Source organism: Schistocerca nitens, chromosome 5 (genome assembly GCF_023898315.1).
Source record: "Schistocerca nitens isolate TAMUIC-IGC-003100 chromosome 5, iqSchNite1.1, whole genome shotgun sequence".
NCBI lineage: Eukaryota > Metazoa > Arthropoda > Insecta > Orthoptera > Acrididae > Schistocerca > Schistocerca nitens.
In genome coordinates, this window is record NC_064618.1 from 230,773,426 (window position 1) to 230,789,024 (window position 15,599).

At 44.0% G+C, this 15,599-nt stretch overlaps 1 protein-coding gene across 1 annotated transcript in view; it reads right to left on the bottom strand.

Annotated features, from left to right (window-relative positions):
- Window positions 1-10,853: 10,853 nt before the first annotated feature.
- The window catches only part of LOC126260358 (serine protease 48-like), a 176,966-nt gene continuing 172,220 nt past the window's right edge, over window positions 10,854-15,599 (bottom strand). Inside the window, exon 8 of the mRNA XM_049957685.1 lies at window positions 10,854-11,785. Within this exon, the coding sequence (XP_049813642.1) occupies window positions 11,661-11,785 (125 nt within the window). The 3' untranslated portion in view covers window positions 10,854-11,660. The remainder of the gene's footprint in view (window positions 11,786-15,599) is intronic.

The following is a 15,599-nucleotide window of genomic DNA, read 5'->3' on the forward strand; positions in this document are numbered from 1 at the left end:
GAAAAGGGCAGTAATAGGAATTGTAACAACTGCAGAGGCATTTCTCTCCTAACTGTACCTTATAAAGTTCTATCTTTAATAATGCTTGAAAAGTTTAAGCCATTTGCAAAAGATATTGTAGGAGAGTATCAGGCGGGCTTCCAGGAAGGACGATCGACTATAGATGAAATTTTCACCATGATGCAAATTTGGAAAAAGTGCTGGGAATTCAACCATTGGTTTCTGGTGACGTTCGTGGACTTCTCAAAGGCTTATGACAGTATCCACAGATTAAGTATGTACGACATCCTGAGAGAGCTTGGTATACCAATGAAGTTAAGAAATATGGTAAAGGTGTGCACGGCGGAGTCAAAAGCCAAAGCCAAATACCAAGCGGAGCTGTCCAAGGAATTCCATATCAGGACGGGTGTGAGACAAGGTGATGTTATTTCACCATTGTTATTTAATCTGGTCCTAGAGAAAGGAATCCGAGAAATGAAAAGAGAATACAGAGAGGTGACGCTAAATGGTAAGATTGATTTATTGGATTATGCAGACGACATCGCGGTTCTAGCAGAGGAATAGATGGCAGGAACTGCAGAGGACCTAGCGCAAAATTCAAGTAAGGTCGGGTTACGGATTAATGCGGAACAGACTGAGGTAATGGAGGCATCACGAGAAGCCCCTAATGACATCCCATTACAGGTAGGGATATGGAAATTTGCTAAAGCGGAAAATTTTAAATACCTTGGTACATGATTCAACAGGCAAAATAATTTATAACAGGAAATAAACCAACGTATTGAGAATGGGTCTAAAACTTATTTCAGTCTAAAGCAGATAATGTCATCCCAGAATCTGTCAGTTGAGACCAAACTTAAAGCATACAAAGCCGCAATAGTCTTCGAAAGAAAAATTATGAGAAGGATCTCTGGGCCTGTCCGGAAAGAGAGCTCATGGAGACGTAGAAAAAAAAAAACAAGAATTGTATGAGCTGATGAGGCAACGGAACATCGTTGGAAAACTGAAAGTGCGGAGAATGAGCTTGGCAGGCCACATTGCTAGGAGACCAGATACCTCTCGGGCAAAAGCCGTACATATGGGAAGACCTGATGGTACCCGTCCAATCGGAAGACCCAGAATGCGATGAGAGGACGAGCTACAGAAAGACCTTTGCCAGGAAGGAGACCGTGACAATTGGATCCAAAGTGCACAAGATCGCCATCTAGGGAGGAGCATTGTGAGGTCGGCGCATGGTCTACAGGGGTCTCGATCGCCGATTTGATGATGATGATGATTGATGTTCCTAGTTTTGATATATGCGCTATACAGTGTTGTGAGTTCACGAACCTCTTGTCGACCTCTGTTCACGAGTCTGGGTATTTTGACATTGGTCTCTCAATATGTATATTCCTTATTGTCGTTTCTTGTTACCAATATTAGTTTATTTCCAACAATAAGCAGCTTTCACTCGGTTAATACTCGGCAGAAATCAAACCTCCATTTGGATCGGACTTCCTTAACTCTTGTGCAAAAAGGTGTGCAGTATACTGCTGCATCCATTTTCAATAAGCTGCCACTCGAATTCAAAAATCTTAGCAGTAATCCACCCGCTTTCAAATCGAAACTGAAGAGTTTCCTCATGGGTCACTCCTTCTATTCTTTCGAGGAGTTCCTTGAAAAATTAAGCTGATTCTCATTGTATTGCTGATAGCGTTTGCTTAAACTTATGGACTACTTTTCTTTCAGGTTCATGAACATTTATTTTTATCTGTTATTACTTTTATGTTGTAAGTTCATGTACTGACACGTTCCATGACCTTGGAGATTTGCTTCTCAATTTGGTCCTACGGAACTTAACATGTAAATAAATAAATAACAGTTACTGAAGTATCGTCTCCAGTTGCGACCATAGTACGTGAAAATTCACAGTTCAGTCTATTTCAGTTGGACCAAAATCATTCAACTCAGAACAAAACCGTATTACAGATATGAAATGAAGGATAACTATTCTAGTGCCATATTGAAAATCTGGGTTCTTTTGTGGTTTCTTTCGCTGTATCGAATGGCGCACTTTCATAAGTTTATGCCGCTGTCACAATTTCTGTGTATCGCCACTATAAGACATAGTTGACATCTCGTTGAATCGGGTGTACTGCCGGTGGTCTGCGTTTTTCTAACACAATATTTCAACGTCGTACCTCGGCGTCTTCATCAGGTGCAGAGGTACGACGTCGAAATATTGTGTTAGAAAAACGCAGACCACCGGCAGTACACCAGATTCAACGAGATGTCACAAAATCGCAAGGAAAGTCTACGAAGTTACATTAAGACATACTTGTGTATTGTCCTGCAAAGGATTTACAATAATTCCAGTGAAGCGCTGTCTGCGTAGCCCATTTTGTTGAGATGCATGTCGAAATCGAATTAAAACTACTCGACAAAATAACAGCCCTGTCAATGAGCCCATCGGCAATATTCCGAACGATGATGAAAATTTCTACCTTTTAACACATCTGTAGTGAGAAATGGAAAGAGTGGTATATATGAATATGAATAAACTTTCTGTGACTGATACCAATCTCTCATTGCAGTATTGTTGGTGTTAATTTTCCTTCTGCGTTGTTGAAAAAGGAATGCCATGCACTGTTTTGTATTTTTATCTCGGCACGGTCACTTCGTCTTCTGTCACTAAAAGGAATTCGGTTATAAGGTAACATCCAATCTAAACGAGCCGATGAATCATCGCAATGTGAGAATATAGTTTTCACATCTGCCACGTGAAGTTATCCAGCGTGTAAGACATTAAGGCATATACTTCTTTGTGACTGACTAAGCACGGGAACATCGTATACAGAAATACTTCAAAACTACTTTTTCCCTCATTTACAGTTTGATTCCAATAAGTTCATTTTTCCATCAGGATGCATTTTCAGCACGTTGGCACCGGCGTGTTCGAAGATTCCCGTAGAACTCATTTCATCAATTATGCACATATCAGGAAAAGTTTTGCATCACCTCGGTTCCGAGAGTTCCGGAACCTATACAGAACATTGGAGTAGAGATCAACATAAACATCATTTCCGCCCTTTGTGTTGCTCATGAAAACCACACGTTTCATGTTGTACCACCCCACAGCGAGACCTTCAGAGGTGGTGGTCCAGATTGCTGTACACATCGGCACCTCTAATACCCACTAGCACGTCCTCTTGTATTGATGCATGCCTGTAATCGTCTAGCATAGTATCCACAAGTTCATCAAGACACTGTCGGTCCAGATTGTCCCACTCCTCAACGGCGATCCCTTAGGGTGGGTCACTTCGTCCATGAAATGCCCTTTTTCATCTATCCCTGGCATGTTCGATAGGGTTCATGTCTGGAGAACACGATGGCCACTCTAGTCGAGCGATGTTGTTATCCTGAAGGAAGTCATTCACAATACGTGCACGATGGGGGCGCGAATTATCGTCCATGAAGACGAATGCCTCGCCAATATGCTGCCGATATGGTTGCACTATCTGTCGGAGGATGGCTGTCACGTATTGTACAGCCGTTACGGCGCCTTCCATGACCACCAGTGGCGTACGTTGACCCCACATAATGCCAAGCCAAAACAGCAGGGAACATCCACAGCCCGCATCTCGTGGTCATGCGGTAGCGTTCTCGCTTTCCACGCCCGGGTTCCCGGCTTCGATTCCCGGCGGGGTCAGGGATTTTCTCTGCCTCGTGATGGCTGGGTGTTGTGTGATGTCCTTAGGTTAGTTAGGTTTAAGTATTTCTAAGTTCTAGTGCACTGATGACCATAGCTGTTAAGTCCCATAGTGCTCAGAGCCATTTGAACCATTTTTTGAACATCCACATTGCTGCACTCCCTGGGCAGTGGGTCTAAGGCATTCAGCCTGACTGGGTTGCGTCCAAAGACGTCTCCGACGATTGTCTGGTTGAAGGCATATGCGACACTCATCAGTGAAGAGAACGTGATGCCAATCCTGAGCGGTCCATTCGGCATGTTGGTGGGTCCCTCTGTACCGCGCTTCATGGTGTCGTGGTTACAAAGATGGACCTCGCCATGGACATCGGGAGTGAAGATGCGCATGACGCAGCCTATTGCACATAGTTTGAGTCGTAACACGACGTCCTGTGGCTGCAGGAAAAGCATTATTCAACATGGTGGCGTTGCTATCAGGGTTCCTCCGATCCATAATCCGTAGTTAGCGGTCATCCACTGCAGTAATAGCCCTTGGGTCGCCTGAGCGAGGCATGCCATCGACAGTTCCTGTCTCTCTGTATCTCCTCCATGTCCGAATAACAAGGCTTTGGTTCACTCCGAGATGCCTGGACACTTTCCTTGTTGAGAGCCCTTCCTGGCACAAAGTAACATTGCTGACGCGATCGAACCGCTGTACTGATCATCTAGGCATGGTTGAACTACAGACAACACGAGCTGTGCACCTCCTTCCTGGTGGAATGACTAGAACTGATCGGCTGTCGGACCCCCTGCTTCTAATAGGCGCTGCTCATGAATGGTTGGCCGGCCGCGGTGGTCTCGCGGTTCTAGGCGCGCAGTCCGGAACCGCGCGACTGCTACGATCGCAGGTTCGAATCCTGCCTCGGGCGTGGATGTGCGTCATGTCCTTAGGTTAGTTAGGTTTAAGTAGTTCTAAGTTCTAGGGGACTGATGACCACAGCTGTTAAGTCCCGCAGTGCTCAAAGCCATTTGAACCATTTTTGAACCATGAGTGGTTGTTTACATCTTTGAGTGCGTTTAGTGACATCTGTGAACAGTCAAAGGGACTGTGTCTGTGATACAATATCAACAGTCAACGTCTGTCTTCAGGAGTTCTGGGACCCGGGGTGTTGCAAATTTTTTTTTAAATGTGTGTAGATGACCTATAACGGTTAAAACAATGTGAGCTGTACGAATGACCTCGAAGGTCACCAACTGCATTGGAGAAATTATTCTTGCTCAATGTGTTCATTAAAAATAGTTGTTATGAAACTCTTCGCATCTATCTAGTGTGGATGAACTACAAAATCGTATCTTAGCTACAGTGCCTAGTCATACACGCATTTGTAGGTACAACTGTATTGACTTTACAGTGAAGAATGAGGGTATTTCGCACTTTTGATACAGGACCTAGCTGTGTATGTTTAAAACCACGTTCAGAATCCTACATTTATAATATGAACTGAAATCGGAATATTCTTTTGAAATTGCCTGAGTGAGTGAGAGAGTGAGAGAGTGAGAGAGTGAGAGAGAGAGAGAGAGAGAGAGAGAGAGAGAGAGAGAGAGAGAGAGAGAGAGAGAGAGATATGACGATGACGATAAAAATTAGAAAAATTAGTATTTTGCTTTTAAATGACAACGTTCTTCCAATGGCCAGTACGTACGAACTGTAGAGACACAATAAAAAAAATTGGACCTAGAAATATTTGTCTGGCACTGAATAAGTAATCACATTTAATGAACAGAATAACTTTTGTTGACAGAATAATAAGATCAGAACGAGTATTGTTTGATCCGACACGCATTTCAGTCTGGAAAGCTTTATGATGATTTCCTTGTATTAACAATAGATTATTTATCGGCCTGGCCATTAGATCTTCTCTAGAGACACAAGTGTCAAATAGTAATAGAAAAAGTAATAAACTGGTAAACCGAAGTAATAACCTACAGAATACGTATGCAACCCAAGATAAAAATGGAAATACACTCTAAGGCAAAAAAGGAAAAAAAACAGTAACCACGAAGGAGTTATGCAAATTGATCTCATATTGATATTCATACAGGTATCGACGTAAAATGTAACCTTTGGAGGCCTATAGATGAAAGTGTGACGTTGCAGCGCGATTTAACTGCGCAGCTGGCAAGTATAGTAAACAGAGACAGGTTAATACCATGGCATAAAGTCTTAGCGAATTTCATTCCGTGTACTCAGTTGGACAGTAGCCACGTCTTGCAGACGGGTGCATGAACAATATACGCAGATGTCAGCATTTGAGAGAGGACGTGTAGTTGGGCTCAGAGAAGCCTGTTGACTAATCGTCGAATCGCTCGACATTTGAAGAGGACTGATGCCACCATTCGGCGATGTTGGCAGGAATGGGTGAACCACGGCTAAACACAGCGTCAAGAAGGAAGCGGTCGACCTAGAGAGACGAGAGAACGTGAGGAGCGAGCGATCGTCAGGGAGGTACTCAGCCCCGGATTCATCAGTATGATCGACCCTGCATGCAACTAGTGCTTCAGTGTTCATAAGGACAATTAATAGGCATCTCACAGAAATGGGACTGAGTTCACGGCACAGGGAGCCCCTTGCGCCGACTACAATTGGCCTCTGTACATAAACACATCCGTTTGATGTGGTGTCGGGCACATTTGGCATGTATTCTCATTGACTGGATTGGAATTGTTTTCTGTGACGAGTCCTGCATCGAATTGAGCCCCTATGTCCAACGAAGACGCGTCTAGAGACGCCCCGAACCGGTGGGATACCAACCTGGGTGTCCCCTGGCATACAGCCCGATAATGAGGAGTGATGATCGGGGGTGCCGTTTGATTACGTACCAGGATCCCTTTGGTTGTCATCCGCGGCATTCCTACAGCACAGCGGTACGTCGACGGAATTCTGCGCCCCATTTCGTTGCCCTCCATGGGAAGCCAACCCGGGATTCCTTTCTGCAAGATAATGCCCTCTCGCACACGGCGAGTGTTTCTGTTGCTTATTTTCGTGCTTGCCGAAGCCTACTTTGGCCAGAAAAGTCGCCAAATCACTCGCCGATTGAGAATGTTTGGAGCATTATGGGTAGGGATATCCAACAATCTTAGGAATTTGAGCCAGAATTTGGCACTATACCCCACACGAGGACATCGAACAATACTATCAATGCCAAGCCGAATAACTGCTTGCGTAAGGGCCGGAGATGGACCAAAATGTTACTGATTTGCTCAATTTGTGAAGCTCTTTCTCTTGAATAAATCATCCAGTTTTTTCTGAAATTGTCAACATTTATTTTTCTGTACGTTTATATCACATCTATCGATCTCCGTCCCATTCGGATAACTCCTTGGTGGTACGCCTTTTTTTGTCTTAGAGTGTATTCTTGTAATGAGCCTGTGGAGACCACCAACATTTGGGAAAATTTCTGTTGTGATGAAGCAAGCACTAAGAATAAACCAACACAATAAAAATGCATTATAGAACTTCTCTCATAAAAATGAAGTATACCGTTTCCGTAACTGACTTAAAAATTGTCCGCTTTTGAAAGGAAAGTTTCTTTTTTTCATTGGAAGTGATCCCGTGCATTTTAACATTTTGCTGTATTGTGAGGGGTGCCCTCCTTATGTTAGTAATCCCGTCGAACCATAATCACTATGACAAATACAAAATCGATCGCTCAACACATTCTGTGTCGATGTGTCCTCGCCTGTAAAACTGAGTCAACACAGCAGGATTCAGCCATCAATGACTCCATGTGTAGATGTGAGTATCTGTTGCGGAGCTGCCACTGCAGATTCTGTCTCTTCACCATCTTTCCGTAGCAAGTAGTATTTCTGCGTATGTGCAGCCACAAACAGAGTATTTGAAACTGAACCTAAAATCGCACCAACGTGGACGGAGTATTACCACTTTAAATTCCGCGAAACCACCAGCGGTCACATGCTCGTCTCTGTTCAGTACAATATATTTTTCGATGGTGTGTGAAGTTGCAGAAAACTAAGTTCTAAACGTTGAACTAGATGTTTTACCCGATTTCCTGAAAACAACAATTAACGCACAGTACTGCACCACATACTATTAAATGTAGCGGAGCCTGTGATCACCCCGTGCGGTTAAAGGCGCTGCAGTCTGGAACCGCAAGACCGCTACGGTCGCAGGTTCGAATCCTGCCTCGGGCATGGATGTTTGTGATGTCCTTAGGTTAGTTAGGTTTAACTAGTTCTAAGTTCTAGGAGACTGATGACCATAGCTGTTAAGTCCCATAGTGCTCAGAGCCATTTGAACCAACCTGTGAACACCTGAGGACACATGGCGTCCAGCGTGAACCCCTACTGCAGTCAGCCTGTTAAAGACGAACCAATGTTCCCACTATTTGAATTTCGCGAACCTTTCGTAGATCGTTTTGCCAGGAAAAGGTCTTTAGGAAGAGTGGTTTGTAGAAAGACTGCCGTTTGGACACAGGTGCATGCTTAGCAAGTATAGGGACCATTTATGATGTATCTAACAAAGGCTACAGAGTCCTTTTGAGATCTGCTCGTATAGCGTATAGCGTAGCGCGCTTGCTTGCAAAACGAGAAGGTGATCCAGACTTGGGTTCAATCCGCGCGGCGGATTAATTACCGTGGGATGGTACAAAAATGTGTGTGAAATCTTAGGAGATTTAACTGCTAAGGTTATCAGTCCCTAAGCTTACACACAAGTTAACCTAAATTATCCTAAGGACAAACACACACACACCCATGCCCGAGGGAGGACTCGAACCTCCGCCGGGACCAGCCGCACAGTCCATGACTGCAGTGCCTTATACCACTCGGTGGGATGGCACACAGGCCACTCTGAGCGTGGTTTTTAGGCGGTTTCCCACGCTGGTCTGGGCAAATACTGGTCTCCTCCCCAAATTCCACCTCAGAGAATAAGATACAGACAGCCACACAGAACAAGGTTTACACAATTCATAAATTAATGGAGAACACTATTTCCGTCGCTAAGTTTAACTTGATGGCTGTGACGTCAGGAAGGGCATCCGGCCACAAAGTTAGTAACAACAATAAAATTTGCCAAATCCTGAAGAAGCAGACCCATTGCTATACTTTCACCCTGATCCTTATGTAAACAAACACTAACGCGATGACTGGTCACCAGCCGTATCACATGTATACTGGCGTTGTCACGCTCTTGGAAGTAGGTCCTACTTATGTATTAGATAACGTCTTACAAAGTTACGGTAAATCAAACTTTAAAATATTCTAATTCATTAACAGCCAACAACGTTTTTCTTAATTCGCTTTAACTATGCAGTTTTTATTTCAAAAATCGTGTGCAGTTGCAATCTCTGTACTGTTGTGCTCTGATTAACACGCTGTTGATACGTAGTAAAAACATGGCTGACGTTGCTTCCTGCTCCGTAGTGAAACACGCGCTTGAAACACCGATAAAAACTGGCGGGAAACAGGTTGTTCTTAACGTTTTCTACAAGTTTACAGAAATAATCTCCGTTGAAGTTTCCCGAACTGCATTTAATACCGTTAAGGCGTTCTTTGAAAACAGGATACACAGCTGGAAAAAAAATCGGTAGCGTTGTAGAATGGTATTCCCGTCCAGTCCATGGAGCGGTCGTTCCAGTCTTGCTTACGTCTTTCTTTTTTCGTTCGATTTGAAATACCTACACCTTTTAAATGTAAAATTCATCAAACTTTTGCTAATTAACACTTATCTAATTGTCATTTTTTACGAAAAATACACGTCTTTTTGTTTGCAATTACATATTTTACACAAAATTGCAGTTTTATATTGCAAATATAAATCCTTGATCATCGATAATTCATAAAAGATTATTAATAAAGGTCACTTAAATTAATAAAACAAACTAATTTTTTGCGACAAAAATGAGATACTCTTTATTTGGACTACGCCCATTGTTTTATACCTCAGATTCAGTCCCACACTCTCCAAAGTGGCCGTAGAAACATGAAAGATAATAATTTTCACAGAAACGAACATACCGTACAAATGCTACACTTTTACAATTGCCACCTTACCATTGCAATACGAACATAACAGAACTGATATGGAGCCAAGTTAATGGACTTGTCGAGAGAAATATCAAGACTTTTATCTGTCAGATGTCCTGAAACTAATACACGAAGCTTTGTCACACATCACTGCCGAACACTGGCGGGATACAGAACAGTATGCTACTTCAAAAACGGAAAAAAAAATGTGGTGCTTGACTGTCTTCGTGGATTCTGTTGTTGATCGACTCTTTATCAACATGGCGGATGACGGTTTCCGCATTGAAATGTATTTCTCGAATTCCGATATGGAAGTTTAGAGATTACCAGACGACTGACTGTAATACAATCAGTGGCTTCAATATTTAGCTGTACGGTAAAATCCCTGAATATGCTTTTGCATCAAACATTACTCGCTCAGAAAAATTACCTTGTGTTTACATTAGTAATTTTCACATTCTTCTTTTTAATTACAGTGGTATGTTAGCTAAGAACGAGAGCATGTTATGCTTTCCGTCTGGTCCGCTAAAAAGTATGCGGTATTATTGGCGTTTTGTCGAATATATTTTCATTCTCCTTTAAAATTAAATGTCATTCCACGCTATATTGCTTCTCTGCTCGACTCTTTTTTACGTCTTAAATTCATCGGTTTGTCAGCGGTTTAGGTCACCAACACCACCACACGTTGGCCGGACCTGTTGCGCGAGTAACTACCCCGCAATGCCGTGAGGATTACCTCGCACATGAAATCCAAGGCCAATCCATCACTTTAAGTTCCAGCCCACCAGCCAATCGCGAAATGCAGGAGTAGCACTTCGGTGCTTAGCGTGCCACAAGACGGGTTTAGTTTACTCGTCCATTCATGCAGTGTGAAGCGAACTGAAACTGTTCCCTGGCTGGCTGGCCAGTGCTGTCCATGTTTAATGCGCCGGTAAAGCTGTTTTCCCGAATTATCGATTAGTCGATATGACTGTACTCGAGACAGCTTGGCTTCCGCTCCACGTGAAACGAAATCCAACGAGATTCCAACAAACGTGGAAGAATAGACGATGTAATGTCGACATCAGGTTTATTCTAATGATGAATACACTATAGGTGGGATAAACACTAGGAAAAAAAGAAGTCTTTGCAATACACAGCGTTAGTGCACTATTCGTTCTTTATTAGGAATCACTTTGAGAAATGGCTACAATTCTTGTTTGTTTTTGCTGCTGGACAGATCCTTTTTAATTTTCGGGTTTCCATACGACGAGTTAGTGAGCTGTCCTTGTAAACGAGACCAAACTGGTGCTCACCTTTGCTACTTACCTTAAGAACACCTGGTGTTCATTATTGTGCACCAAACATTGCCTCAAATTTCAAGCAATAGTTTCCAGGCTCAGTGTGTATTTCGCTTTCTTCGTTAATTTTCTAGTCAGATATGGTCCTTACTAACATTCTCAGCCTTGGGCGTTTTATACAGATTTGCTACACGGTTTCATAAGAGGTTTAATTGTTTTTTTTTTCTTGTGAATTGACTATAATGAGATTTCAGTTGCAGCATGCTTGAGTTTCTTAATCATATAAAAATTGCATAAAAACGCTGTTCCTTAATGAACTACCTGTACATTCTGCAAACCAGTCTCTCTCCACAACAGCTACAGTTGCACGTCGCTGAAGGAAAGCAGACTTTAAATACTTTGAACGACGACACACTCGTAAGCATAAGGAACTGCACTGACGACTCGTCTTTCAGTTATAAATTTATCCTTAACGCAGTGTGATCAACACACCATTTCGTAATGTTAACCTAAGTATCTTTGGCAACATGTGCGGTCTCCGGGTATCAGGCGCAAAACCGTTCCTCCGTGTGCACCATTAAAGCCACTTGCTACGTGTCAAAAATTTGCAGATGTCTATCGAAGCCGTAGCACCATTCCAGTTCTGCGCGCTGTCACAGCTAAGTGGACTAAGCGGAGCAGAGACAAGCGTCCCTCGTGTTGGCAAATATCCACCGCAGGTACGGCGCCACACGGGTGTACAAAGATGGCCCGTAGATGTTCTCACCACACTCGTTAGCCGACGCCAGGACACCTGGAACAACATGTGAAACAGACTTTACTTACAGAACGCACTGAGCTACAACAAATACACAGTCCCATGAGCCGTGTAAGGCACGTACACCCCTAGCAGCAAAGTCTCTCGACACTGTATGCCGACATTTCCGATACATCGTATCGTGACAGTCGCTATACAAAGTCGCCCGTCCCCACCGTCGGAGTCAGTTACACTGCAGTTAGCAGAGCGCAGTGTCCCAAGAAATTGCTCTCAGTCCCTAATTTGTGCTTAAGTAATTTAATATTATTAGAAAAGAAAAACAAATAAACGTAAACTTTACTGGGAAGAAATCTATTTTCGCGGTACGTTACTCTTATTATGAATCTTCTCGAAAACTAGATGGTATGCGTTTCAAGCACTTTTTAAGAATGTGGCTTGCCGATTTCGAAACCCAGATCTGAAAAGATTTCGAAAGTTTCCACTGTATTTAGGTAACCATTCCAGCCTCGGTCAGGCTAGCTGTCACACTCCGGTTTCTTGCCAATTCTGAATCTTTCACTTGCGTGATGTGTATAATTATAATTTCAAAACAACGACCTCATGTTACATCCCAGGGACCTACAAAAAAATAATTACTTCGCTGATTTGCTTTGTATAGGCAAGAAACAATAGCATTTTTTCTCTTTATTTTATTTTATTAGTGAGTAAAACTTTATCATCTACATTTATGTTTATTACTTAAATTTGTCTATCAAACAACGTCCCATGTTACATCCCAGACACCTATGAAGAAATAATTACTTCGCTAATATGCTTTGTATACATAAGAAATAATATTTTTGACGCTATATTTTATTTTAGTAGTGATTTTTTAATGAGTACAACTTTACCACCTACATTTACGTTTCCTACTTAAATTTGACTAACAGTAATTGTACGCTTTGCTTATGGGTGGTCTCTGAATTTTGGACGAGCGTTTCACAATGTTGCGATGTGTACACTTAGGTTATGAGTGGTCTTTGAATTTTGAACGAGAGCTTGACAGAGTTGCCATGTACAAAGAAAGCAGGAGCCAGAAGAAATTGTGTGATTTCTATATGTGGTAACGGATGTTGACTGCAAGGAATGGATTGGAGATTGTGTGGTATTCTGCACATCCGAATTCGCTATCCTTCCACAAAATCCCTTTTCTCATTTCAGAAGAACGTCATCAGTTACTCACTGGACTAATGAAATTTCCTATCTGCATTCTTCCATTATTTCTTAAGTTATTCGCAATATGCTCTCCGTAAACTGCAAATTCATCTCTACTTAGAACTGCCTCTGTCATCTCCTTCATGTAATTTATGGACTACATGGCGATAAAATCTTAATATTCGTTCTATAGGGCACTGGCGGCTTTCTGAAGTGGAAACTGACTAGGAAAACGTACAGACTTCAATAAGTCATACAACACTGTCTCATATTCCCCGTTTCGATGGGAAAACTGAGACCTGCGACTTAAGTATGGCAACTTGCCCCACAACTCGTGCTCCCCGACTTTGTTGCTGGGTGTGTGCTCGGTTTCATCTGCTTCTACATCTACATCTGCACAGGTACTCTGCAAGCCTTCGGATGAGCCCTAATTTATCGTATCTTATCTTTGTGATCCTACGCGCAGTGTATGTTGGCGGCAGCAGAACCGTTTGGCAGTCAGCTTCAAATGCCCGTTTTCTAAATTTTCTCACTAGCGTTTCTCAAAAAGAACGTCGCCTTCCTTACAGGGATTCCCATTTGAGTTCCCGAATCATGTCAGTAACACTTGTTGTTCGAACCGACCAGTAACAAATCTAGAAGCCCGCCTCTGAATTACTTCCATGTCTTCCTTCCATCCCACCTGGTACGGATCCCAGACACTCGAACCATACTCAAGAGCAGGTCGCACCAGCGTCCAACATGCGGTCTCTTTCACATGTGAAACATTCTTTCCTAAAATTCTACCTATATACCGAATTCGACCATTTGTCTTATCTACCAGAGTTCTCACATGCTCGTTCCATTTCATATCGGTTTGCAATGTTATGCCTATATACACTCCTGGAAATGGAAAAAAGAACACATTGACACCGGTGTGTCAGACCCACCATACTTGCTCCGGACACTGCGAGAGGGCTGTACAAGCAATGATCACACGCACGGCACAGCGGACACACCAGGAACCGCGGTGTTGGCCGTCGAATGGCGCTAGCTGCGCAGCATTTGTGCACCGCCGCCGTCAGTGTCAGCCAGTTTGCCGTGGCATACGGGGCTCCATCGCAGTCTTTAACACTGGTAGCATGCCGCGACAGCGTGGACGTGAACCGTATGTGCAGTTGACGGACTTTGAGCGAGGGCGTATAGTGGGCATGCGGGAGGCCGGGTGGACGTACCGCCGAATTGCTCAACACGTGGGGCGTGAGGTCTCCACAGTACATCGATGTTGTCGCCAGTGGTCGGCGGAAGGTGCACGTGCCCGTCGACCTGGGACCGGACCGCAGCGACGCACGGATGCACGCCAAGACCGTAGGATCCTACGCAGTGCCGTAGGGGACCGCACCGCCACTTCCTAGCAAATTAGGGACACTGTTGCTCCTGGGGTATCGGCGAGGACCATTCGCAACCGTCTCCTTGAAGCTGGGCTACGGTCCCACACACCGTTAGGCCGTCTTCCGCTCACGCCCCAACATCGTGCTGCCCGCCTCCAGTGGTGTCGCGACAGGCGTGAATGGAGGGACGAATGGAGACGTGTCGTTTTCAGCGATGAGAGTCGCTTCTGCCTTGGTGCCAATGATGGTCGTATGCGTGTTTGGCGCCGTGCAGGTGAGCGCCACAATCAGGACTGCATACGACCGAGGCACACAGGGCCAACACCTGGCATCATGGTGTGGGGAGCGATCTCCTACACTGGCCGTACACCACTGGTGATCGTCGAGGGGACACTGAATAGTGCACGGTACATCCAAACCGTCATCGAACCCATCGTTCTACAATTCCTAGACCGGCAAGGGAACTTGCTGTTCCAACAGGACAATGCACGTCCGCATGTATCCCGTGCCACCCAACGTGCTCTAGAAGGTGTAAGTCAACTACCCTGGCCAGCAAGATCTCCGGATCTGTCCCCCATTGAGCATGTTTGGGACTGGATGAAGCGTCGTCTCACGCGGTCTGCACGTCCAGCACGAACGCTGGTCCAACTGAGGCGCCAGGTGGAAATGGCATGGCAAGCCGTTCCACAGGACTACATCCAGCATCTCTACGATCGTCTCCATGGGAGAATAGCAGCCTGCATTGCTGCGAAAGGTGGATATACACTGTACTAGTGCCGACATTGTGCATGCTCTGTTGCCTGTGTCTATGTGCCTGTGGTTCTGTCAGTGTGATCATGTGATGTATCTGACCCCAGGAATGTGTCAATAAAGTTTCCCCTTCCTGGGACAATGAATTCACGGTGTTCTTATTTCAATTTCCAGGAGTGTATTTAAACGACTTGACTGTGACACGTAGCACACTAGTAATGCGGTATCGTAACGTTAAAGGTTTTTATTTTTTCTACCCATCCGCATTATCTTACATTTTCCCACGTTAATAGCTAGCTATTATTCATCACACCAACTAGAAATTTTGTCTAAATCGTCTTGTGTCTTCCTACAGTCACTCAACTTCGATCCCTTACCGTACACCACAGCATCATCAGCAAATAATCACATATTGGTGCCCAACCTGTCCGCCAAATCGTTTATGTATGTAGAGAACAAAGGCGGTCCTATCGTATTTTCCTGGAGCACTCCTGAGGATACCCTTGTCTCTGATGACACCCGCCTTCGCGGAAAAC